The 25,848-nt window shown below is 38.6% G+C and overlaps 2 protein-coding genes across 7 annotated transcripts in view; one reads left to right on the top strand and one right to left on the bottom strand.

The window, feature by feature from the left end:
* Positions 1-9,477: 9,477 nt before the first annotated feature.
* On the top strand, positions 9,478-11,307 carry LOC137986603 (uncharacterized). Its single transcript, XM_068833566.1, has 2 exons — positions 9,478-9,690; positions 9,799-11,307. The coding sequence occupies exon 2, from the start codon at positions 9,907-9,909 to the stop codon at positions 10,945-10,947; it is 1,041 nt and encodes a 346-aa protein (XP_068689667.1). The 5' UTR covers positions 9,478-9,690; positions 9,799-9,906; the 3' UTR covers positions 10,948-11,307.
* Positions 11,308-16,871: 5,564 nt separating this feature from the next.
* LOC137986619 (uncharacterized) overlaps positions 16,872-25,848 on the bottom strand; it is a 10,195-nt gene continuing 1,218 nt past the window's right edge. Inside the window, exons 1-2 of one of the 6 annotated variants that reach the window (XM_068833590.1) lie at positions 23,708-23,913; positions 16,872-18,504 (exon numbers count right to left, since the gene is read on the bottom strand). In XM_068833590.1, coding sequence (XP_068689691.1) covers positions 17,933-18,475 — 543 coding nt within the window. In that variant the 5' untranslated portion in view covers positions 18,476-18,504; positions 23,708-23,913 and the 3' untranslated portion in view covers positions 16,872-17,932. Of the gene's footprint in view, positions 18,505-18,639; positions 18,921-18,961; positions 19,240-19,718; positions 19,860-23,707; positions 23,914-25,848 lie in introns of those variants that run through there. The other 5 variants (XM_068833593.1, XM_068833592.1, XM_068833589.1 and 2 more) reach the window with 5 other exon arrangements.

The raw sequence follows: 25,848 nt of genomic DNA, 5'->3' as shown, positions 1-25,848 counted from the left end.
GTTGGCCATGGACTTTCGTTTCCATTCCGAACTTTTCTTCTTTTTGGGTTCCATGATCTTGTGAAGTAGCCTGCTTTTCCGGACTTCCAGTTCCCACAAGGATTTGCTTTGTCGAATTCTTTCTGTGCAAAGCTTTTTACAATACGCCATTCGTATCTCTTCAAGATTTCGATCGAGCAACAGACTAAACTCACACTGTCGTTCGTAAAACCCTCGAACCTGCTCGAGTTGTTTAACGGGGTTGCTGCTAATGATGGCAGGCAAAAAACTGTCCTCTTCAGAAATTGCATACATTTTCCTTCAATTATTCGTTTTCTTGTGTTGAAGGACTGATAATCTGCGTGATCCGGATGTATTCTAATCCCCCCTGTTTGAATTATAAAATTTACCCTTCTTAGTTTCAACGACTGCAGCTGTCATACCTTGCATCCATGTCTGACAGTTTTTCCTGTTATTTGCGCTTTGGATATTTTGGCAGTTAATGACATGAAGATTGACATTGTTTTGCGTCACGGAGTGGTTTCCGCATTATGGCACCTCGCTTAATATGAATATGTCAAAGAAATTTGTTGAAATTGTGTCCGTTAGGTAACCGAACCGGAGGACCAACACGGAGTGTCACAAGAACGAAGTTCTGCGCAACGAAAAGTTCCCCTTTTCGATTTTCTGACAACTGTTTGAAAGCTGCATTTTGTTTTCCCAGCAATTCTTTCGGAGACACTGATCTGGAAAATTGTAATTTTAAAGGAAATAATTTATTAAACAATTCAAATTGGACTTGATTCAAGTGTTGCGGTGAATAGAGTCATTAGCTATATTTGTACGATTGCCCTTAAGTTTGAAACACCGAATGTAAATTTTTTCGCGGTGTTTTAGTTTTGAAAAATAAGTTGTTTCCGCTCTCAAGGATCAATCGTCATTAATTATAATGATTTGAGAACTTTTAAATTAGCAAACTTAGAAGCCTGCCGATTGATTTTGCGAGCAATGCTGAAGCTTTCCAATTTGGCTTTAGCTGTTCACACGCCGTTGCTAAGGATTTCGTACACACCTTTAATTAGATATGCTTAGAGTGTGTACATTCAAGGTTACGGGGGCACATACTGAAATCTTTGCACACAAATGGTCACTTTTCAATCGAATAATTTTGTCCGGGTCTGGAACAACTTGAGCCAAAACGATGTTACGCTAATTTTCTTTTTATAAGAACCTTTTTATAAGAACGTTAAGGCTGCGATTAATCATTTTTTTAGAGCCATACCCAGGCTGAGAGTCAGTTGAGAATGTCTTAATTTTGCTCAAGTTGTTGTTTGGTTTTTGTTAGTAGTGTAAATTAAGGTAAAGGAAATGTAAAACTGTAGTCTAACAGGACAAATGATTCAAATAGACAGAAACGATTTTTAACATTGACAATGTAGTTTTGTTATTGCGTGATGATGCACTGAAGAACAACAACTCAGTTTGTAGTCGAACTAAAGGCCCGCCGGGCTTCAACATTTGCTTCAAATCCGTTCGATTTTGTTGTGAACAGCGATGTTGAAACAGTTTTGAAACATCTTGAATCGAAGTTGAATCGATGTTACAACCGAGTGGTCAACATCGTTCAACAAAATCGGACGGATGTTGAAATGTTGAGGCCGATTGCCGTGGCCTTAATTAAGTATAGCACACAACTTAAAGAACATGTTAAGAACGTTTTCAGGCTCAAATCATAAGAAAATAACATTCAGCCTCGGCCTCAAAATTTAGACGTTGTAATATAGGAAAAAAATGTATGTCCTTTGGCAATTTGTCTTCATCTTAAGTTTGTTGTTCGCTTTTGCATGTTTGTAAAAAAAAAGTTGTAATTTTTCAACGCAGCTTTGAATGTTACTTTAAACTTTTAAAAGTCCTTAGCAATATCGGGAGCTATTGTAGGTCAACAAATTTGTAATTTTTTTTCTGGGCATTTTCTTCGTTAACTTCTTAGCCTTTCATTTGTTTTGTCTAGAGTGTTAGAAGCAGGGCTTTCATTTTTTCATTTACTTAAGGCTGTCTAATAATTCTTTGAATTAACCGCTTAAGCATACAGATGCCACCTGCAGTAATGGTGTTTGTTCATTCTTGTTAGGCTCTCACTTTGTCGGCATACTTTCAACGTTAGCAAGAGGTCTGGATAGTAGCAGGGATAACAATATTTTAAGAAACAACACAATACTTTTTAAATTTAAAAACATGTTTCGACAGAAACTTCTGCCATCTTCAGTTTAAATTACAAAGTACAGAGTTGAATATATAGTGTGAACCAAAATGCTAATTAGCTGTAAGGACACATGACAATGTAAAAGATTACAAAGAAAGTTTTAAATTAACATGATAAAGTTGATGATTAAGTGTAGGTTTCTCTATCTACATTTGTAATGTTAAGTCTGTTCGTCCGAAGCGAAATTGTGTTTGTATGCGAATAATTAAAGCAGTCTCGTTGCTTAAAATAAGGGTTTTTTTTAATTTATTCAAAGTTTTATCCATAATTGCGAGTATTAAGAACCATTCTCGAAAAAGTGGTTAGGGTACCTAGGGTTAAAAAGTGCAGTTCGGTGTCTTTATTGCGTTCGAGGAATTCTAATTGTGTTAGTCTCGCGGGATGTCCCTCGGGTATCGGGTATCGTGATGCCATTCGATTTCAGCGGCGTTTGGACGTCATCTTGTTCTGGCAAAATAACTTGCCCAAGGGAAGTTAAATTCTGTTGGATGGGGTTAATATTTGAATGGGCGAGCGTTCGGCAATACCAATCCATGCTGTACACGCTGGAGAGTCACGCTGTTTTGCTATCCAGCAAGAAAGACTACTGATCTCCCACAAACTGATATTGCATTATAACACATGTATAGAGCGAGTTTGAATCAAGTGACGTAAAACCAAAACCAAAGTAATTACTTTGACCAATCAAAAAGAACGGAGACAATCCAGTAAACCAATCAAAACTCAAGGTAATTACACATAGCCGACACAAAGCGCGGGAAAATGTGCACGCGCAAGCCACGATTGGTTTTGGTTTCACTTCTGATTTAATAGTTGAAAAAATGGCGTGATAACTTTGAACCAGTCACTGAGTGAAGAAAATGCAAAACCAAAGCAATTCGCTGATTACTTTCGACACTCAATTGAAAACCGCTCTATCATAATTGTTTATAATTAACAATTATTCGCCGAAGGCGAAGTGATTATCGGTGAATATTCACCGATAATCACTGAGTCTGAGGCGAATAATTGTTTTAGTTTAAATACACAGGTGATTATTTCAAAAAAGAGAAAAAAAAAATTTCAACGCGAAATCATCTTCACTTACAGTGGCAAAACGACTACTGGCAGCCATTTTGTCCGTCGAGGTGATTATCGGCTGATAATCCGAGATAGCGAGCCAATGAGAGCGCGCGATTTTGTATAATCACCTGTGTGTTTATACTAAATAAAATTATTAGCAACAAGGTAACAGTCAAAATACTTGTAGCGTAATAACTTCATTACTGAACAAATGCTGGAAAAGGGTACAAAACTATTCTCCCCAAAATATACAACTACTTTCAAATGCCTCGTCTTAAGGGCGGTTCCTACTAATTCAAAGGTATTTTTGGAATAGAAGATAAAAATCCTTCGCTTTTACGGAGATTCACATTACAATTGTCAAACTTCCGCTAAAATGCCATTTTAAACGTATCTTTATTATCCTTGTTGCTTCAAAACGCCAAACATACAGTTTTAAATCATCACGGAATGGGGTCAATCGAACGCACCCTTAGTAAGCAACACCGATAGGAAACCCGAGTATCTCGAGCAGCGCAGAACGCATGCGCAATAACAGTAGGCACCGGCGGCACTGGCCTTGACAAAACAGGAATCGAACGCACCTCTCTAATCCTTGATTACTTCTAGTTATAGAAATACAGTGAAACCTCTGTTAAGCGGCCACCCTCGGAGTCAGTAACGGCTAGTGGCCGCTTAATGGAGGTTGGCCGTTTAAGGAGGCTCGAAATAGTTTCTCCTTTTTTCAAACAAATAAACATATTCTGTTCTTAGATACAGTTAGGGCAATCATATCAAGACGAAATTTGGCCGGGGTATAAAGTACCTATCGTAGACTTCTCACATTATGTTTTCCTCCAAAATAATGTTACCATGGCAACGATATTAGGCATTTCTTTGAGCCTTGAAATCAACATATGTGGTCCTTTTTGAAGAAACAGGACGGTGAGCGCTCAGCTGAAAACCCTTTCGAGCCTCCTTAAACACGAATACGCACTATAAAGTGTTTTCACGTGACGTCTCGGCGGCCATGTTGATGTACCCAACTAATCCTCCAACCTCGTTCCCAGGGTCAATCAACCAATCAATCAAGTTTATTGTCATACGTGAGGCATGGTTGCCCAGTTGCCCGAGCCAGAGGCTCATGTTTAAAACGTAAGACAAAACTATCTATGAGTAAAACTATAATTATGAAATATATTAAAAATGTATCAAAAACAGAACAATAAATGTAGAAATAAAATCAAATTGAAATATAAAAATTACTTAAGATACACTAGGACAGGGTAAGACTGAATTACATGTACAATAGAAAACAAATAGAAATGAAACTATGTACAAGAGTTACAATGACAGCTGGGCCCTAATTTACTGCAGTCAAAAGCCTTCAGGTTACGAGTGAAGTCACTAAACTTACTTGATGTTTTAATATGTGCAGGCAGCTTATTCCATAGGCGACTAACTATGTAGGTAAACGAGTTATGAAAGAATTTGTTATTGTAGCCAGATTGTTCCAGATTAATGCCCCTACCTCTTAAATTATATTTAGTATAACGAATCCAGTCTGAAAAAAGTCCTTGATATATTGTGGACCGTTAGAGTTCATGCATTTGTATAATAAAAAAAAGAGAACTGTAATAACGTCTATGTTCAAGAGACTGCATATCACTCAAGGATAATATAGTATCATAGTCAAGATTATTACCTAGGTTTAATAGAGTTTTAAAATTAAGTGCAGATTTGTTGGCTGACTCAAGTTTAGAGTTGAAAGTTTTATTTATTCCAATAAGTAGTGGGCTGCAGTATTCGAAATGAGGAAGCAGGTAGGCCTTGCAAAGTGATAGAGACACGTTACAAGGCATCAGTCTTTTAAGACGTCTTAGAACACCAATCTTGGCATGTTGGCGGTATGTTCACAGTAGGTCAGTTTATTATCAATAGTCACCCCAAGACAGGGTTCTATCTAGGATTTATCGTTTGGGGGAGAAGTCCCGAGTGGCCGAAGGTTTCTAAGGGGGTCCGCGGGCATGCTCCCCAGGAAATTTTTTGAAATGAATATGCGCTGAGATGCAATCTGGTGCATTTTGAGACACAGAAATGTTACAGTAGCATTTTATTTTATTTTTTATTTTTTAGTTTTTTGATCACGTTCTGACAATGTTAAACTGAGCTCCGATATTTGCTAACGTGAACAGAAGAGTTACCCGACACGTCAAATTCCACAAATATTTATACATATTCGTTGACTTGTTAGTAAGTGAATAAAATAAATAAACTCCACAACGGCTCTTTCCCATTTCTTACCAATGCTCGTAACTACTGCAAAATTCTAGATAACTGTAAACCTGTAAATAAAAACTGACCGCGGTAGATGCGACTGTTAACTGACAATGCGTCTAATCGAGTGTGAAAATACACATAATCATAATCACATAATCATGGCAATTGATCTTTGGAAAATCTCCCTGATCAACTTCAGGATCTAAATGTACTTTCCTTCTTTAAAAAGTTGAATTAAAATTGAATTGAATTACAAAGCCAGTTTGCGATTCTTTAGACTTTTGTAATCTGATGATCAACCACTGACTCCAGGACGTAATCTGACAACTGGTTAGGACCTTCGATGTAAATGCGCATGGTGTGTTCAAGTGCATCCGCACCGAGCCTACTGCGGAGCCTTGTTTTAATTAGCTTCATGGCCCTGAAGGAATGCTCAACAGTGGCTGTTGTCATCGGTAATACATTTACAATCGCAGCTACCTTTGCCAAGTTCATGTGCACTGATCTCGTTGCGTGTGGATGATTTTTCCGGTATAGTTAACAATTATTCCATAAGCGCGCGTTGGATATGAGATGGTAAATAGCCAACGAGGCGCGTAGCGCCGAGTTGGCTATAACCAGTCTCATATCCAACAAGCGCGAATGGAATAATTGTTTTATTAAATTCCTTCAACTCCAAAAATTTGGAAGTACGAAATACGAGCGGAAAAAGCGAGCAAATCCGAGCCAAATCGAAAAAAACTTGATGAGAACTGATGCGATGTTGTGTAATACCTTGTTGTCAGACAGACGCAGGCTCATCACAAAAACATTTCTTGCCTTTTCGCGTACTTCTAAACGTCGAAATTGATCCAAACTTTCCACAAAAAAAGTTTTTTTCTCCTTTTTGGCTTTATTCAAAGAGAAATTTGGCATTCCGGCGAAAACATTTTTAGTTTAGCAACGCTTAACGCAATCATTTACCATATAAGGTCAAACCAAGGTGTATGAGCTGATAACCGAGATTGAGTGAACCAATCAGAGCACGCGAAATACATTATCCGAGGTTGAGAATTTAATAATTACTTAGAAGCTTCTACCCCTCAAATACCCTAGATAGAACCCTGCAAGAATTTTAAGAGAGTTTGCCAATTCCACCTTGGTTTCACCAACGAAGAATTCGGGTACATGAGTGTGACTACCAAGTACCATACCTTGAGTTTTGATACTGTTGAGAATCAGATAATTTTGAGAAAACCAGGTGACCAGAATGTTAAGGTCCTGGTTTAAAGAAGTTTCTAAGGTGATGATGTCACGATCAGATGCGTAAATTGTAGTGTCGTCAGCATATAGACGCAAAGATGAGATTTGTCCGGCAAAGTTTAGGTCGTTTAGAAAAATGTTGAATAACAGAGGGCCAAGTAGACTACCTTGAGGTACGCCGCATTTGACTGGACACCATTCGGAAAATTTCCCATGAAACTTGACCCATTGCTGACGATCAGTCAAGTATGATTGTAAGAAAGCAATAGCATCATCGTTAAGACCATAGGCTCGCAATTTAGCCTGAAGTAGATTGTGGCAGATCGAGTCAAATGCTTTAGAAAGATCAACAGCAATAGATCTCTCTTCTCTGCCTCCCTTGGTCGTTGGAAGGAAAGGTACAATTGCGTATCATCTGCGTATCCCTGAACCTGTGGAAGGTGTTTCTTCACCACATGAAATAGCCGAGAAGCATACAATAAGAAAAGTATTGGTCCCAAGCAGCTACCCTGAGGAACTCCACTCGTTACATCAAAGTCTCGAGACTTTCGTCCGTCAACAGTTACACGTTGCCTCTTAGCAGCAAGGAAGGCCATGATCAATAGCATCAAATGCGGAGCTAAGGTCTAGTAAGACCAACAGAGTAACTTCTTGTTTGTCCATGTTCAGGAGCAATTCGCTAATTACTTTCGACACTCAATTGAAAACCGCTCAAAGGCCACTCGAAATTAAATTGATATGGCAGAGAGCTGCCAGCTCTGTACACACGTTCTATATTCTCTTGCCTCGCTGCCAGTTTAACGCACGTGCAACATGCAGGGCGGATGGTATAATGCACGTGCAACATGCAGAAGGTGTATAATACACGTTGAGTCTTTCTTCAACGCCTTGGATAACCACTATCACGTCTTGTGAATATCTCAAACCAATCGAATTTGTTAACCTTTTGAGGCTATAACTAAAGGCGCACTTTTAAAAGCACTACTCTTCTTACTGGAGAAAGGACATAAAAAGACACAGTTTGAAAATCATGATGAGTAGCTTCAGTTGGTTTTAATCGACGAACGTTTCAAGGAAGAAGGAAGAAGGAAGATATCTTTGAGGGAACAGGGGTGGCGCAGTGGGGAGAGCACTTGCCTCCCACCAATGTGGCCCGGCCGCCCGGGTTCGGTTCCCGGTCCCGGCGTCATGTGTGGGTTGAGTATTGTTGTTGGTTCTCACCTTTCTCTGGGAGGTTTTTCTCCGGGTGCCCCGGTACCCCGGTACCCCGGTTTTCCCCTCTCCTCAAAAGCCAACACTGCCAAATTCAATTCGACCCGGAATACACGGACACATGTTGAACGAGCTGCTGAGCGCTCTAAAGGTGTTCTGTGGGTAAACAATTTCCATTTCCATTTCCACAAAAGTTTAATAAACAGTCACAACAACCGTCGATGCCTCTTTTTTGCGCTTTAGAGTGGTTTCATATTTGTCAATTTTCTTTAATTGCTGTAGACAAGTTCTTCCTTTGTCCTGTTTTTAATGCTTCCGAAAAACTCCTTTGTTATAGTAGAAAGTACGATTCGCTTATTCGTCTGAAGCTGAGAGCTGGCATTCAAACATTCTTGGAAGATGAAAAAAATTGTAAATAATAGCCCACTTTCGATAGATTCAGTCCTAAACAAAAGGCATCACCTCGAGGCTCTGGGGAATAAACTCATACAAATCCTGATATTTATTCCCCAGAGCCTCGAGATGATGCCTTTTGCTTCGGACTGAATTTTAATATATCGAAATTGGTCTATTACAAGAGTATATACTTTAAATATACAAGAAACTGTAGAACGACAATATGCGTCTATAAAGTTCGGGATTTCAAGGATCTCGTGCCTGATTTCCTAAACCACGTTTTTGGCTGGGAAGTATCATTTATTCTTTGTTTGAAAACTCATGTTATTGGTGTCACTTTGCTAACTTTTTTTCCCCTTGACCTAGTGTCTGAGGGGAATTTGAATGAGGGCACGTCCGTTTGGTGCTTTTATCTTTAGCAAACAATAGCGGATTAAACTTTTATACATTGGTATTAACTGGACAATGTGTCATGACGTCAGACTTAAGTTCTAATCCAGATGGGGGCAAAGAACTGCAATAACACAAATGGAGAAACACTTAAGATTCTACAAATTCAGTTTCCAAACAGAAAATGCTGCCTCTTACCGAGAAAGTAAATGAATTTGTCCGTTAGACACTAGTTATTGCGTTGAAATATAGGCTGGCTCAATGTAAAAGAACAAAAGCTCTTCAACAAATTGGACAATTCACAATTCGTGAGCGTGCTTAACTGAACAAAGACTAACCTAAATAGTGTACATTCTCTGAAAGCCGAATTAAAAAGAATTATAATTACTTGCTCTTTCTTGGCTCTGTTTGGTATTTACTAAATGACTGCTGCTAAAATGAGGTCGGCCTCGCGTACTTTGCTGACAAACACTTTAATTTGCTGGAGTTGTAACTTCGGTCTCTAGACTTTCGCATAGGAATACGATTAATAACTGTTTATTTAAGTAATACTCGGTAGTTAATTAGTTCGCATTAGAAATCGATATTATTGCTATTTGTAATGAATATTTATGACTAGTTTGTTTATTGAGTTCAGCCAATTATCGTCCGCTTGAATGCTTCGTGCGTTAGCTACGGGCAAAGAAACTCAAGTATTGACGTCGATGGAAGGAAATTGCAGCTGAATTATAGTGCTTGTCTTATAGTCGAATTATGAGGCAAAGAGACTGATTTATGGTGAATTCGCCACTTCGTCTTCAATCTTTAATTTCTTTAGTTGGAATGCCCATCTTCTTGGGATGATAGCAAAGCTTTGTGTCAGAAAGGAGTGAGCCGGCTTCATTGCGGTAACAAAATCAGAAGTTTTGTTTGTTCTATGACAAAATTGTGGTAAAAATTTGCTTCTTTTCAAATCGAAGTGATTAATTATACGTTGTTCGTCGTTTTAACTTCAGCGAAGATCAATCGATCAACGTTTGGACAACTTGTGGCACGATGGAGCATTTATATTCATGAAATTTATATGATCAAGGATTATTGATATATATGGTAACGTTTTCACAATGGCTGCTTCGGAGAATCAGTCTGTCTTTGACGATTTCACCGAGAATCTGCCCAGGGCAAAACGCGATTTGGTTTTGCGTTTCGTGAAGGATCAAGAAGCTCTTCAAACTTCCCAGGTGGATTTGAAAATCGTTGACGATGAAATTCTCGACTTAATCGAATCAGCCTTTGTTGCCAAGGGCGAAGATACAAAGGTAAATTGCTCCGATGAGGACAAAAGTCTGGCCGATCATAAAATTAAACGACCTTTAACGCGTCAATTGTCGAACTTAAACTTGGACCATGGAAACACGACCAACACTCCGATAGAAGCGATCTTCGCACCTCGTCCTCCGTCGGGACGACCTCGCGCCCGTACGCGTTCGTCGTCAAGGAAAGTAGCAAGTCGGTGTTCGGTCGACTACTCCGACGAACAGAATCGGACAGAAGCTCAGAAAACTGAGTCTTTGAATTATCGCTCTCGGGATGTCATCAATCGGGAATCTAAAGAAACAAGGGAATTAAATATCTCGTCAAAAACTTCCAGCTCCGATGACACGGAATCGAGAACTAACTTAAAACTATCCTGGCCGGCGGCACAGCAATGCTTTTCGAGAAAAAATTTCGTCCCCCTACAAAAGCAGTTAGTTTGCGAAGGTGAGGACGTTTCGAACTACTACCGTTCGCACTTGGAGAACTCTTCTGAAGTTCTCCGGCCTCAATCAAGCCAAAGCTTACAGCGTATTAAACCCGAAGAAATCCTTACCGGTAGAATATCTTCTGCCAGCGGAGGTGATCGAATAACGTGTAACGCGTCTTCGCTGACAAAATCCGCCTTGTACGCAAAGAAACTTCACAAGTGCTCCCGAGGAAGAACGTATATTAATTTCAACAGACTCGACGCGCAGGTAGCATTCGAGAGGCCGCTTGGGTTGGAACATGTGCATCCATCAGATATACCTCTTTATCGAAGTAGTTCCGCGGCTTCTTCCAACGCCCCTTACGCCTTTGTTCATGTGCCCCCCATTGGAAGAGAAGGGCCGGCGCCTTCAAGTAGTTAGATACGACCTTATGGTTGCTCGTAAGCACGTCAGGAAACCAAAAAGAGTTTGGAAAAAAAAAATTAAAACCTATTTCCAAGTGGCTACACTCAGAATTTTCAAAACTCACTTGCTTTCTCACTTGAAGGTTTTTAGACAAACCATACGGATTTTTAAGTTATTTAAATTATTGGTCATTTTTGGTCGGGATATTTCAGTTTGGGACACTCGTGACGTTCTAAGTTTTTCGTGCGAAAATCGTTCACAATGCGATAGTTTGAAATGTTCCAGAGCAAGTGTACAAAATGCCATAATTCGTGTCCTCCACTGTTTATATTGGAAGTTCATATCTGATTTTAAATAAATTATGTGATTTTGATCATGTTGCTTGGAATGAACCAGTGTTTGAGAACGTTACCTGCTGAGCAAGAGTGACCAGTTCCTGAAAAAAAGACGTTATTTGAGAATATTAGAAAAAAAACGGGTTTTTGCTTCTTCCTGTTTTCGTTATCAGAAAAGGCAGGTTAAATTCGCTGTCTTCGCGAAGCTCTTGCGAATTTGTTTCCGTGTTCAGTACTGTCTTCTCCGCACTGGCATATTGTTGCATATTGCCTTGAGTAAGCTTGATTTTGTTTTAACTGTCGAAGTTAAGTTAATACAAGACGTTTTGGTAGCCTAAGGCGTTGGAGAACAGGACGACAGCAAAACTATGGTTAATGAAACATCGCACGTGTGTTATGGTGCTAGTCCTGCGAGGTGCATGCGCGTGCGTTGGCAGGGACTTTCAGATATACAACGTCGACGAAAACGTCACCTCAAAATATAACTTTGCACTGTAGACCTCTCTCATAATGGCGGCGAACTTGTTCTTTTGATTTAGTGGTAATAAGCCTTTATAGCCTCGCTACGACGAGCAGATTTCAAAAGAATTTTTGTTTCAAAATGAGGGCAGTAGGTTTAATTAACATAAATACAAAAAATGTAAAAGTGGTCACCACTTAAGCCCCATTTACACCAGCAAGTTTTCCTTGTGAAGTTTTCCTTGCATGCTAGTTTTTGAATGAACAAGGACACTTGTCAAGGAAAAACTTGTCAAGGACGATAAAATTATTTGCTAGTGTAAATTACTTGTCAAGTGCACTTGTCAAGGAAAACTTGTCATATTTTTCATTTACACTAACAAGGAAAACTTGTCAAGGAAAACTTGCAAGTGTGTACAGTCGGCAAGTTTTCCTTGACAAGGCGGAAAACTTGCTAGTGTAAATGAGGCTTTATGAAGACAACAACAATTTTATTCTCTACTTGCACAAATCCCATAATACACAATCCAAAGGCATTGTTTTCGATTTCTCTTGGGACATCTTCATGTCTCAGGAGAAATTGCAAACAACGATTATTTAAAATTTTGCGGGGTAAAAGAGGTGTATTATGGGATTTACGCAAGTGGAGAATTACCTTGTGTAAATGGAAAGAAAAGATTTACAAATATGTAGAGGGAACAGAAATGAGAACAAAGTACTCAGAAGTACCAAGAAGCTAATCTAGCTGAGTGGACGAAGTATCCTAAAATAAATTGGATACGAGCGGTTTCAGGGTTACCCAAAGAATGCTCACGTTGTCGTCAAAACCTCTTACGTCTCTGTGATGCAGAGTAGCGCAAAAATATGCGCTTAAATTCGTGCTGCAAGTGCACGATTTTTTTCTACTTTTAACCAGTGATATTCTTGTTTTGTGGGCGTTGTCGTTTGTTAAACTCCCTAATATGCTGCACGGTCCACGTTCCGGTGTTTCTTCCCACCCAACACGAGCGCACTGAGTTGTTAGTCTGTGCCCTCAAAGACCCGATTTTGTTCATTCAGCGCCAAGAATGTCGAACTCCGGCTGCTTCCGTTGGGACAAGTCCGGCCGTGAGCCCGCGAATCAGTGTGCAGTGATTGTCATTTTCTTGGGGTGGGAAGCTGCGGTGGGCCCCCAAGGGGACAAACTCAGGCCCTGGTTCTTTTTTAGTTCATGTAATACACCTGTCTTCGGAAGTGCTTGGATTTCACATCCCAGTCTGTTATAAAGAACCAGACCAGCTCCATGCAGACACTCGTTGACGAACCCGTGCAGAAGTCGGACGCTGGTGGATTTCAATTAAATGTAGCTGAATGTAAAGTGTTTTAAAGTTATTCCGTAATTCCTACTCCCTTCTGCCGTAGAAGGGAGAATGGATCCCATAAACACTCACGTATTCCGGAACTGCATGGTCAAACTCGTTATTTTGGTGCTCATGAAGAGAATCTCTACTCATTGGAACGCTCGTGAGCAATAGGCGACCATAATACTCTTTGTTTGCCCTCCAAATTTTGCATGAGCATTTTTTAGATTTTATCTTGGGACCATTGTAAGTCCCAAAAGAAACTGGAAACAATGCTTATGTAAAATGTTGGAGGGCGAACAAACATTATTGTGGTATTTTTGAAAGTGGCCTATAGCTGAACTGTTGTGAGGAACAGATGTGATGCGTGCAACATAGGGAATATATCTGTTTACAGATATTGCTTTTGTTATTCAAATGTGCCAGCCACAGGAACAAAAGATCCTTTGTTTCGACAGCCAGTGAGGCTCTGGTTGGCGCATTAATGACAATAGGTGACGTCAACGATATCTTCCCTATAGTGGCAAAATTAATTTTTGTAATCAACTCCTGTGTTTTTGACAACTTGTAAAAACATCTTTCGTGATGAAAAAAATTTTTTGGGGGAAACCGTCTCATTGCGTAAAGGAAGTAAACTGCATTTCTGAAGTGCTCTTAAAAAATTATCTTTTGACGGAGTTTGAGCGAGTTATTCCATGGCCCACGTGATCGCCATAAAATAAAATGGATCATGTAAGTAAGTAAGTCATCGCAGTAATCATTAAAAAACTATAGAACGATGTAAGATACAAAAGGCACAACAGGACAAGGTTAAAACGGATTGTGATATATTTGGTATAATGTTGTTGATTTGCGCATACCGGAGACGGATGATGAACACGCCAAACACCTACGCCTTTTACGAGCCCTCCCCGCACAGAAGATGACCCTCTGGGACACCGTGTGAGTCCTTTTTCCCAACAAGTCGAGAAGTGGATCGATCTCAACCAGCACTTCTCGGTGGATCACATCTTGCGCACTGCCCAAGACTGAGTCAGTTGGAGACGGCTTACTGACAATCTCGACCCCAGAGCTCTTCTCTTGACTGAGGGAGAGAAGAGCTCTGGGGAACTCTGAAACAAAGTGTCTTCTCGTTGGTTTTCTTGAAGAACAATCAAAAGCGTCTCTAATATACCACTTTCATAAATGGCGACCACTTTTACATTCTTGTGTCTTGTTGTCAATTAGACCTACTGACCTCATTTTGAAACAAAAATTCTTTTGAAATTTGCTTGTCGTAGCGAGGCTAGTAAGGCTTATTAGCATTAACACAAAAGAATATTTTATTTGGCCGCCATTATGAAAGAGGTCTATTGGTACATTCCAATCTCGACCTCAGAGCTCTTCTCTTGACTGAGGGAGAGAAGAGCTCTGGGGAACCTTGAAACAAAGTGTCTTCTCATTGGTTTTCGTAAAGAACAATCAAAAGCGTCTCTCATTGGTGCATTCATGTTAGCACGAGGAGTGAGCAGGCGCCGTAACGTTCAAATAGCCAATTTTTGGCTATGAGAACCTTACTGCGCATGTTCTCCTACATAGAGTTTCTCAGAGCCTTGGGTCGATCCGAGGCTCTGGTGACGAGAATAGCTTACTGATTGATGATGAATGTTGATAAATTTAATTTAAAATTATTTACAGTGTATTAAACTTATTGCCTTAGCTTACATGTTGGCTAGGAACAGCAAGTTTCGAATCACCTTGTTTGTCGAGGAAGGCTTATTTTACCGTGAAGCAATACCCAAAAAGGGCGCTTGAGGTCGTTGCCAGGCAACCTAAGAAACCGATAATATCGGAGTGCTTCGTGCTATCAGTCGGTTCGAAAGTCGAAGCCGAAGAAACTCTCCGATCAGGGTGAATAGAAATAGCTAAAATACCCGATTTTTGATATATTAAATTAAACTCGCTTACGGACAAAAAGCTTGACCTTGGAGAAAACCTCATTTTTCCCCAGAACTATGGCTATTCTTGTTATTTCAAGTTTGCTATGTTAGCAATTAACCAATATCAAAAATACAATAATACTCTTTGTTTGTCCCTCCAAAATTTGCATGAGCATTTTTTTTATTTTCTCTTGGGACTTATAAGGGTCCCAAGAAAAACTGGAAACAATGCTTATACAAAATTTGGGAGGACAAACAAAGAGTATTATGATATTTTTGATATTGGCTAATATGTGGATGTCCTCTTTTTCATCTAATCAGTATTCAGTTCTCCAGACATAACATTTGACTAAAATGAATGTGTCTGAGTTTTCTGTCCAAACAACGCGATAACAGAAGCATAACCTCAGCCAGTCGAACATGTGTTTGGTGTTTACTTCCGTCAGTAAACAATTTTCATTCTAAAAGTAAAATAGCTATTTGAAATGGATCTAAGAATTTTAAAGGGGCTTTGTTACGAAATCTAGTTAAATTCAGCGATTGGGAACTACCAACCATAACCAAACATATCAAGCGAAACGTAAGAATAAATGTAATTAGTTTTAAAACCACTTAAGGAAGGTTTGAATTACACACTAAGTACAAAACTAGGCATGGATGGGCAAAATAAAAGAAGAAAAAAAGTGGATTGCAATTGGGGTTTTCGAGCAGTTTTTCAAAGTTTATATATCTGTATTGTTTATAACATCAATTATGTATGCTCGACATACATTTTTCGTCGCAAAGCTTTGAGATGTGTTCTTGAAAAGTTCTTTTTTTGCATGAGTTAACCGTAAGTTTCATAGCGAGTAGTGACGAACAACTGGTAAAACTGCGCACAATCAATAGATCACTTTCGATATATTAAAATTTAGCTTGGCAGTGAGGCCTAAAGGACACAAACAAAGGAAACTGAATGAACACGTTTATTCATTTCTTTTGTTTGTGTCCTGCAAGGCTGACTATCAAGCTGAATTTTAATATATCGAAAGTGGTCTATTGCACTGCCTCACAAACAGCCCCAGCCTTTAAATGTTACATTTTTGGTCACATCTGCAGCCCTCGTCACAGCAAAAATGCTAATCGCTTTTGAGTCAACCTGAAGAGTTTCGCGCAGAATTTGCATGGAGTACAAAAGGCTTGTTCGCCGTAGGAAATAGAATTCTTCATCAAGTTAATAGACGTAAGCCGAAAACTTAGTATTTGAAGAGCAGCGTTAAAAAATAATTTTTCTTTTGAAATGCATTTTAATGATCTCCCTAATAGCATAAAGTTGACTCATTTTTTTCTAAGACCAATTAGATACCTCGATTCAAAACTCTATGTTATAACTTCTTTTGTGACGAGCACAGGGTTCTAACTGTTAAATTACTCAAAACTTTATTATTTGAGGCTTTGTATGAGAACTGAAATCTAGGGCCTTCTTTGAAAGATAATTTTTAATAGCAAAAAGAAATATCCCTTCAAGAAAAATATTGAAAACCTTTGACTTCTTTTTCAAGTGACAGTTTCTTTTAATAGAACGTAGGCGTGTGCCTTGGGGCGATACTTTGGAAACAGAAGTGGAAAATACGGTTGTTTGTTGCATTGTTGCGCTTAGCACAGTCACTGTGAAGAGATTAACTTAAACTTGTTGTAATTTGTCAATTGAAAACTGTTCTTGCGTATTTATATTAGAAAACACTAGTGGTTTTTTTCACCCGTCTGCTAACGTTCGAAAAGTCAGGGTCCATTGGTGATTTCAAATTTTTCAAAAAACCAAACAAGCTGAGCATAATCAATTGATATCTGTCTTGTTAAATATTTAGCATATTCCAGTTCTAGAGTGACAAGTTGGCTCTGTCACCTCTTTCCTTTCTTTTTTATTTATTTTAAAATTTCTTTGTTTTATATACAATTTATTGACAAGACTGTCTATACTCTTAAATTAGCTATTAAGTTCATAGATATTGTACTATAGAATATTCTCGAGAATAGCAGGAATTTCTAAGAAAAGTACAAACACGGAGGAAAAATTAACATTTTAATATTTTATAATTTGTCCTATTTCGAAACATGGCCTTTTGTTCGCCAAGAAGTAAGGACTTATAAAATCAGTGCTTTCTGCTACGAACAGTTCCTAGGCCTCTCGTTTGATATATAGATATATTCTCGTATTTCTTTTATAATCAAATCGAATAGTTTTTCTAATCTTTGCAATTAATTCACTTCAGCCCTCTCTTGTTGCGATGGCAATTTAAGTAGTTATTGTTATCTCACAGCGCTAAAAAGTAAACCCGACGGCTAACGGGACGTACCTCTTACTAAAGGAGAAGCATCGGTGAAATTCTTGGTCTATTTTCCATTTGTATTTTATTCCCGGCGTTTTATTTCTGCTCTCACTTAATTTTTAGTTACTCCATAACTACCCTCGTCTGTTTAATTCTGTTATGTTTCTTTGCAGACTCTTTTTGTTTTCTTCAAATGGCTTTATATATGTATACCACAGTAAATGTATATTTAATATTGTCTATCTATATCGTTTTTTGAATCGTCTACGCATCTCGCTGCTGTTCTTCTGGCAAACAAGAATCGCAAACGTTTTCCTCTTTTCTATCTCTTGTATAGCCATGCCATTGTTGTAGACAAGAAACCTTTTAGTTTGACAACTCTGTGTACAGACTGAACGTTGTTCTTGCTAATTGAAAGGAACAGGTTGACACAAGTCGGCATTTACCCAATATCGTAACATTAAAAGTATTATCTGCTGTGTTGTGTGTTTTATTTACCACCGCAGTGTTCTTTTTCCCTTTTGCCGAACGTTTTGATGACACGTATCCAGTTGAATGGTGAAAAGAGAAAACACGTATATATTAAGTGAACAGAATCTCTTTTTACCCAACTTGAAGTCTGCTTAGACCGGGCCTAATTAAAGCGTAAAACCTCGCTGAGGGCGTGATCGCTGGCCCATCGCAGACATCGGTCTGGATAATCTGCTGGCTGAATCCAGCATTTCTCCTTCTTCTTCAAAATCAAATTTAGGAGGTGCCGGTCTACGTGGTCGGTGAGTTCTATTCCTGTTTAAAGGAGGCAAAGTCCTTGGACGACTGCTGTACTCAAACATTTTGCTACCATCGTCCGATATACTTGATATGCTGCTCTGGCGTGTTGGTGGCGGCGAAGTAGAAATATCGGATAAACTTGTGCATGAACTAGAGTCGTCGAGGCTTGATGCGTCGCTTGTTAGTCTCCGTTGACGCCTAAGACTAGGCTCTATGCGCTTTTGAACGCTGTAGTCTGTTCTCGAAAGAGATAGTCGTCTCCCTTGGTCCGCGACTACTTCCATAATCTCGTCAACAGTAGCTTGTTGCTCCGAAGTCTTCTTTCTTGGAAGGCGAGGGTAATGGTATTTCGTAGCTGCCATCTGCCCGTTTGGGTTTTCATCCGTTTCTTGCTTTTCAGTCTCCTTCATGGAGAAGTCAAGATGGCTTTTTGCTTCGCCTGCAGAGCGTAATAAACAGAAAGTTGTAGTTTGAGCAACAGCACGGCAGATTACATAAACATCTCTTCAACAACCGAAAAGATAGTTAACAACAAAGTAGCGTGGTTTTCTGTTTTGTGGTGAATAGAACTTACCAGAAAATTACGATTATCATAGAAATCTGGCTACGAATCGACTCACTGTAGCGAACAATTTCTCTTTCTTTCAGATGAGTTTTAAGCCACGTTACTCCGACCGCAATACATGTGCGAATATAAATGAAGACAAAACAGAAAAGGCTGATTTAACAGCAACATTATCAGTGAGACAGTTTCTTTTATCATTGGCCCCCCAGCTTTCGAAACAAGAACGTCAACACGTGTGCATTAAATTCGCCAATAAGCTGTAATTTTCGACAGGAATCCGAAACAATAGAGCAACGTGAACGCGCGAGATGTAATTAAGCTTGCGACTCACCACGCGTTCAGCTGACCTTTCGTTCCAGATCTTGATTCAACGGATCTGGCCTGTTGGAGCTATCTCGCGATTATTTAGCCTTTCACAGCCGTCATTAAAAGACAGACACACCTCGATATTAAGATGTCGTTATATTTCTTTTCTGACTTCTAAAATCGTTTCGTGATGTGCTCATGTGCACGCCTAATGCTAAGAACATGTTAATGCACTAAGCAGGTTCCTTGTTCACGATGAATAACTAACAAGTAAGAACGTTTGATCGTTCGTTCTTTAATAAATGTATGACGTTGATGTTACTAATAAATAAATGCAGAGACGCCAAATTTTCAATCCTCAATATCTTAAAGTCCTCAGTGTTCGTTAGCAACGCGAGGGTTGTTTACAAACACTACTTGAAAGTAAAATGGTTGCTGTTCACCATTATTCCCCCAGGCTCACACACTTCACGCTAGCGAGAATAATGGAGCCCTTAACAGCTGGGCTATATATCTCATCTGCGCAAATTTAGTTTTGATGCCTTTTTTTTTACGCTCTAGGAACTAGAAATCTTCAAAGTACACCGTTGGCGTCCAACAGGTTATATATCATTTACAGGCAATATATCTGTTTTGAGAAAGGAACAACATTTTTCGGGTTTCTTAACCTTAATGAACCAAGCCGGATCTTTCTAAGAGACATGAGAACTCCACTCATCTGCGCGAACACAATCTCATCTTGGCATATTCTAGAAGATACAATTGCGAAAATCATTTCTTACCGGGCTTCTCTCTTCTACAGAGGCTTTAGGAAATCTGGCGACTCCGCTGACAGTGCTAATAGTCGGGTTTAATTTTTAGAATTTCACTCGGTGTCCCCGCGGCTAACACTGTGTTTTTCTGTCACGTTGCCATGGAATTTTCTTCAATTTAGTTCCCCCATATTGTCATCGAATTTCTGCGCCCAAACCAGTCTTTTCCTAAATCGCCGCCACAACAGGGGGTCGTTTTAGCATATAGAATTAAAGTGGGTGTTTTTAGAAAACCTGGTTGTTTTTTTGCCAGAGCATCCCGCAAAACTCTTTTTTTAGAAATGTAATTTTCAAGAGTTAAATATCCTCTTTTTGCCCTTTGGCAGTGTATTAAGAAATTTTGTTTATAAAAGACGGAGTTCGAACGCTATATTGACAAGTGGTAATTGGGATAATATTGCGATTTAGCACGAAAGGTTTTTTTAAAGAAAAATTTGCATACTGACAGAATACAGATATTTCTATGCAAGACGAAAAACAAGCGCCTTTTGCCTTCAAAAATAGTTCATTACAAACGCTGGAAAAATCCCTGAAATCCAAACAAGGTTTAACAATGTTGGGCCATGGTGTAGCCTTTTCCGCTAATACTAACTGCTTCGCTTTGTCGAGAAATATTGCACAGCTAAATATGACTGACTATGTGTATATTCATATCTGTTGCCAAATTTATTTTTACATGCAAACGTCATTTAAAAAACACATTGCAGCGTACTCGGGTAAATTATAACGATAACCGAATTTTAGTATAGTGCTCATCATTCTGTTCCTTTGCGTGCCCACTCGATTGGAGTTCTACGTGCATAATTGTCAACTGAAGAAATGTGCACTCCTTTCCAAATTTATCTTTCACGGACACTTGAGATATGGAGTTTTTTAACGACTGATGTTTTCTTCGATAGAGAGAAAACGTCGGGTTTGTGGATTACAATATTAGATATTTAAGCACTGGGTATCATGGCAATTGATTTACCATATAAGGAAAGAAAATGTGGTGTCCGATTCAGCATAGTGAGGTCTTATTAATTAACAGAATATTCTGCTTGTAATGTATTTAGCTCAATCTTCGACGATCGAACGCGTTGTGTGTGCTTTATTTAAGTTGTTTTTACTTTGAAAAGACTTTGGGGTAGTGTTGGGCTGAGTTCTAACGTCTACATGATCGCAGACTATAAACATCTTTTCTTCCATTTGCGGTAATTGAAGATATGTAATTTAGTGACTGTCCTGTCAGCATCGCATATCCGTTGATCCAATAACCTAGTTTAATGACCTAGGTGTTCGCACGATTCTCTTCTAGCTGGAGTATCAAACTTACTTATAGGATGGTCTTCAGGTTTGATTCCTGCTACTGATCAACCAGAGTTTTCTTTTCTTTTTTCGTTGGAAGTTACTATGCCGTAGTCGCTCAGTGATAACTTTTGCATTTGAAGCATAGACCAACGAACCAACAACTACAAATCAGTCAGCTTTTGTCCATTGCGTTCACAAAGTATCACTGTTAATTCCCGGGTTTTCTCTGTCAGTTGTTTTGTTGAATTTATTGTAAAGGAGAAACGATTAGAAAACGCCCAACAGTAAATCAAGTCGGCATGCAAGACTGGCCATCTACTGGCTTATAAGATGTTGCACTATCGACTACCGGTACGTTTGCTTCCCTCGAGGTTTCTCAGTCCTGTCTTCTTTAGAGTTGACTGAATAGTTTTCCAAGTTGTGGGACAACTTCTCGTTACGTCTTTTTTGTCATGCTTTTTGGCGTTTTATTTTTATTTTTTACGTCAAAGGTCAAGTCTTATTTGTTGGTAGAAATGAATATTATTCAATTAATTACATGAAGCCTTGGAAAAGTTTACGAAATAGTCTGATTTACAGATAAGTCCAGTATATTACGAAGCTAAAATATACCGGTTTTTCGTAAGACTTTTAGAGGCTCCCTGCCTGTATATCTCAATGATGTACTGTCACCCGAAAAGGCGGACATCTTAGCCAAAAAGCACTATTATATTTCGCCTTTTAATTGCAAAACAGTTGGTGTCAATGAAGTTTACGCGCGTGGATTAAAAAAAACCGAAGTAAATCGAAGTTTTTCGTGAGAAGCGCTTAATTAAACTCCAAAGTGCGCCTCTTTTGGTAATTGATTGAGTATTAAAGGGAAATTAAAAGCTGGCTAGCACCACATGCGCTGACTCGGAACTGGCAGAATTAACAAGTAAAGAAGACAATTTTTATTTCCTGCTTGGAGATATTCAAATGAACTTTTTACATTTGAGCGATTTAAATAAAACATTACAAACAATAATCACAAAAATATTTCGCAATGTCATGGTGTTTTTGTTTCCTTCATCAGGAAAAACAAAAATGATTTGAACTATCGTTAACTTAGAAGGAGAGATGTCCTAACCGGAAATATAGACTAAGTTGTTCTGTCAAATACCCAATTTGACTTCTTCTCTCTAAAACCATAGTTCAGTGCTAAAACGCAGAAGAGTCGCACCCTTTGCACGAAAAATTACGTGTTAGTTAACAAAAACCGAAGTCATTACATAAGTGTCATTACTTAATATTCCGTTCTCCTATCACGATACCAAGTAAAAATTCATTTTTGCAGCTGTTAATGTTTCATCCTATTACATCAAAGTGCATCAGTTCCTGACCACACTCTTTTTTGTGATTTCATTAGGCCAGTTAGATTCAAACGTTTTCGATAAAATCTTTGCTTCTCTTCCATGGTATCTTTGAAAACACAAACTTGCAGCCAATAAGGTTACTCTAGTGAAGCTTTTTGCGTACCAGTGAAGGCTTTGTTCAATTCTCATTTGAAGTGTTTTCGTAGTTATTAATCCTGAGTCATTCATCAGTTTGTGGTAGTATCATGACTCAGACGAAAACGTAATATACCATAGCATTATTTTTTACTTCGCTTGTGAGCGAGAGCACAAATTCTCCGTTCAAAGTTCAGCGCGTATCGTTTTTTCTTACAATGCGGTTGCTTTGAAACAAAATTGAAGGTGATCGTTCCAAATTCGTTGATAAAACTTGTTATACAAAAATTTCGAAGATGCCATAAATATTTTATTTTCAGCATTTATTCATGCTCACTTAATTCAAAAATCGACTGAATAATTTTTCTTTTTCTTGGAACAGCCGAACGGCGACTAACTGAATCACGAGTGAGTGAAAATTCGTGTTGCAAAGGTATTTGTTTTTTACCATTCACATGTTAACGAGTAAGAGGAAAAAAATTATATTTTGGTCATTAATTCCTCATGCAAATGAAACTGAAAGATTTCAATCACTTTTACACATCAAGAAGTTGTTCAGGGATACGCTCTCTCATTTTTACGTGTCTTCAATGCGGTTATGAATAAAAATGACCATCACTTTTGAGGAGAAATTTATTACATAGAATGTCTGTACTCGGGAGGCTTTACTCAAGCGACCGGTTAATCTCTGGTAAAGTACCTTTATCCCTTTCTTTCGAAACAAAGTAAATGCAGTCAGGTTTCCATTTAAGATCAATATTTAATTAATTCAGTGAAATTCTGGAAAACAGGCTCACGGAAAATTATTCCTTTTTCACAAATTGTTATATTGTTTTTGCTTGTCTTTACAAAAAGCAAAACACGCGTTACTGTGACTTAGGTTTCTAAATTTTAACCTTTGCTTTTAGATGAAGAATAGTTTCTCATGTTCAGTTTTTCACAATATAAGTTTACTTTGTGGCCTCATGAAAAGAAAACCAATGAAACCTACGACATTAGATGAGGGTTTCACTTCAGCGTTACGGGTTCCTCTGAAGAAATAAATCGTTCACTCACTGTGAAGACAACTAGTGAGTTTTGGTGTATAGAGCGGCGCTTTGCGATTCAAATAAGTTGCATTTACCGGTTACATAACAGATTGCGCATTATTGTCTGTAGTTATATTTAACTGCAAAATATAACACAAAATCTATGTCTTACCTTTGTTGAGCAAGTTGACTGTCTGCAATTATAGCTGCGATTGTATTTCTTCTTATCAAAACAAATTGCCTCTTATACCACTAGTTCTCTCCATCAACTTTAAATGGTTACTGTTCTTGAGTTCTTATTCATGTGATATTTGCTAATTCGTTTGATATTTGCTTGCATGTAGTACTTGCATGTAGTACTTTTCCCAACACAAATACCGAGTGACTTAACCTGATCTCACAAAGAAAATGTGGAAGCTTACGTGACTCAAAAGATGGTTTCCTTGGTAACCAAATACATTTAACAAAATGCGAGAGCCAATTACTGTATTTTAAAAAGAGATGCTCGAGGCATGTTTCGGTTTAATTAGAGTTTTAAGAATGGTTCAACAATTTCTTATTTTACCGCAGATTTTTGTTCGAAAGCTAAGCAATAAGCGAAAGGTAGTTAAATCGAGATTGAAATTGTTTTTGTGGTATTTGCAGAAATGCTAGGAAAATGTGGCTAGCGTCAAGTCACGTGATCAATAACCCTGTTCTGAAAAGAAAATATCCTCTCTCTCTGAGGATTCTGGGACACCAATATGGCCGCCATTTTTAATTCATCCTTGGGTTCAAAGTGATTCTTGAATATTTTGTGAAATAATAATAACGATAAGCATGACATTTTGGCTTAATGTTTTCGCCATTATCAATTTCACTCTGACTGAAGTATCACTCGCACTATATAGTTCCAAGGAAATCATGATGGACGTAGTTACCAGGAACACATGGGATTTTACCCCATGTGGTGGTTATTTACTTGAAAAAGCGATCTGATTATGCCTATTATTAGATTTCTCAACCCCAGATATTGCGATTCCAACGTTTCGATTGGCTCCCTGAATCTCGGTTGTCAGCTGATATGCCTTAGGAACAAGCTAAGTGTTTTCAAGGTACTGACAAAAAAACATGGGGGCTGGGGGAAAGCAAAATTTCCAAGTATCCAAACTTTCATAATTTATTAGAATTTTACGAAACAATTGTTCCACTCGCGCTTCCATGCGCTGTGTGTATTCAACAAACGCGAATGAAGTAATTATTGCACATTCAGGAAAAATTAACACAGGGAAGAAGCTTGAAGTCGACCATAACTGAAATGTTGGATAAGAAGAAATTGCTTCGAAGTTTAGGAACCGTCAAAACCGCCTCTGCACAATTTTTTTTGTTTCCAATATTTGCCCAACGACCGCCCATGTGGGACAAAGAAAAACAAGGCTCCTTGAAGTAAATTCAATTAAAGTCTTCTAAGAGAGTTGACGTAGCTTTTTATTATGACACCGGCAGCTCCAAACCGTGTTTGGCACGCAATATTACAGATGGGTTTGCAAAATTTAATGTTCGCTGATATTGACAAATAGGGCTTTATTGAAACTGTAATGGCGAGAATATGGGCTTTAATGCATGTTTTAGCTTTCCCATAAGAATTTCTCAAATGTGGTTATTTTTGGTGACTAATTATTTGTTGAAGCTTGTCAATAAGTTTGCGTTATATTACTATTATTATAATTATTATTATTATTGTTATTATCATCATCATCGATAGCCTTTTATATAGTAACATATAGTAAGAGAGTGTAGCTCGACATGATATAGCTAGCTCTAAATCGTGCAAGCACTTCAATACCGCCGGATAAGATTACCGTTGAAACTTTTTGCCTAAAATGCTTTTTTTCCCCGACCGGTTAACTGAGTGCCGAGTTGAACATCGGACGACCCTTGGGAAAGTCGCGGGTTTGCACCACCCCGGCTGGATCAACACTAACCAGGGAGAAAATGCCGGCTTTGCGATTACGTACGAAAAAGATTATTCTTTCAAGTCAGACGAATGTAAAATGTGGCTTTCTCTCATAAACCTCTCTTCGTAGGCCCTCCAGGACGTCAAATATCTTATAGACTGTTTGAAAAAGGTCTGGCAAGGGGTTCTTGCCGCTGTAGTCTGTTGTGGTGTCTGCCAACAAGGTCAGGCTCCTAAATCGAACTAAACCGAACTTAGAAAGCGACAGCAAGGCTTGCTACCTTTTTATGTTCCTTTGAAAAAGAAGCTATCTTGCAAGTTAAACTCGCACAATGATGCAATTCAACTAAAGATAGGAAGCAACGTTACGATCCAGT

Source organism: Montipora foliosa, unplaced genomic scaffold (assembly GCF_036669935.1).
Source record: "Montipora foliosa isolate CH-2021 unplaced genomic scaffold, ASM3666993v2 scaffold_249, whole genome shotgun sequence".
Taxonomy (NCBI): domain Eukaryota; kingdom Metazoa; phylum Cnidaria; class Anthozoa; order Scleractinia; family Acroporidae; genus Montipora; species Montipora foliosa.
The sequence above is the reverse complement of the archived record's forward strand: the minus strand, read 5'-3'. Positions and strand labels throughout refer to the sequence as shown.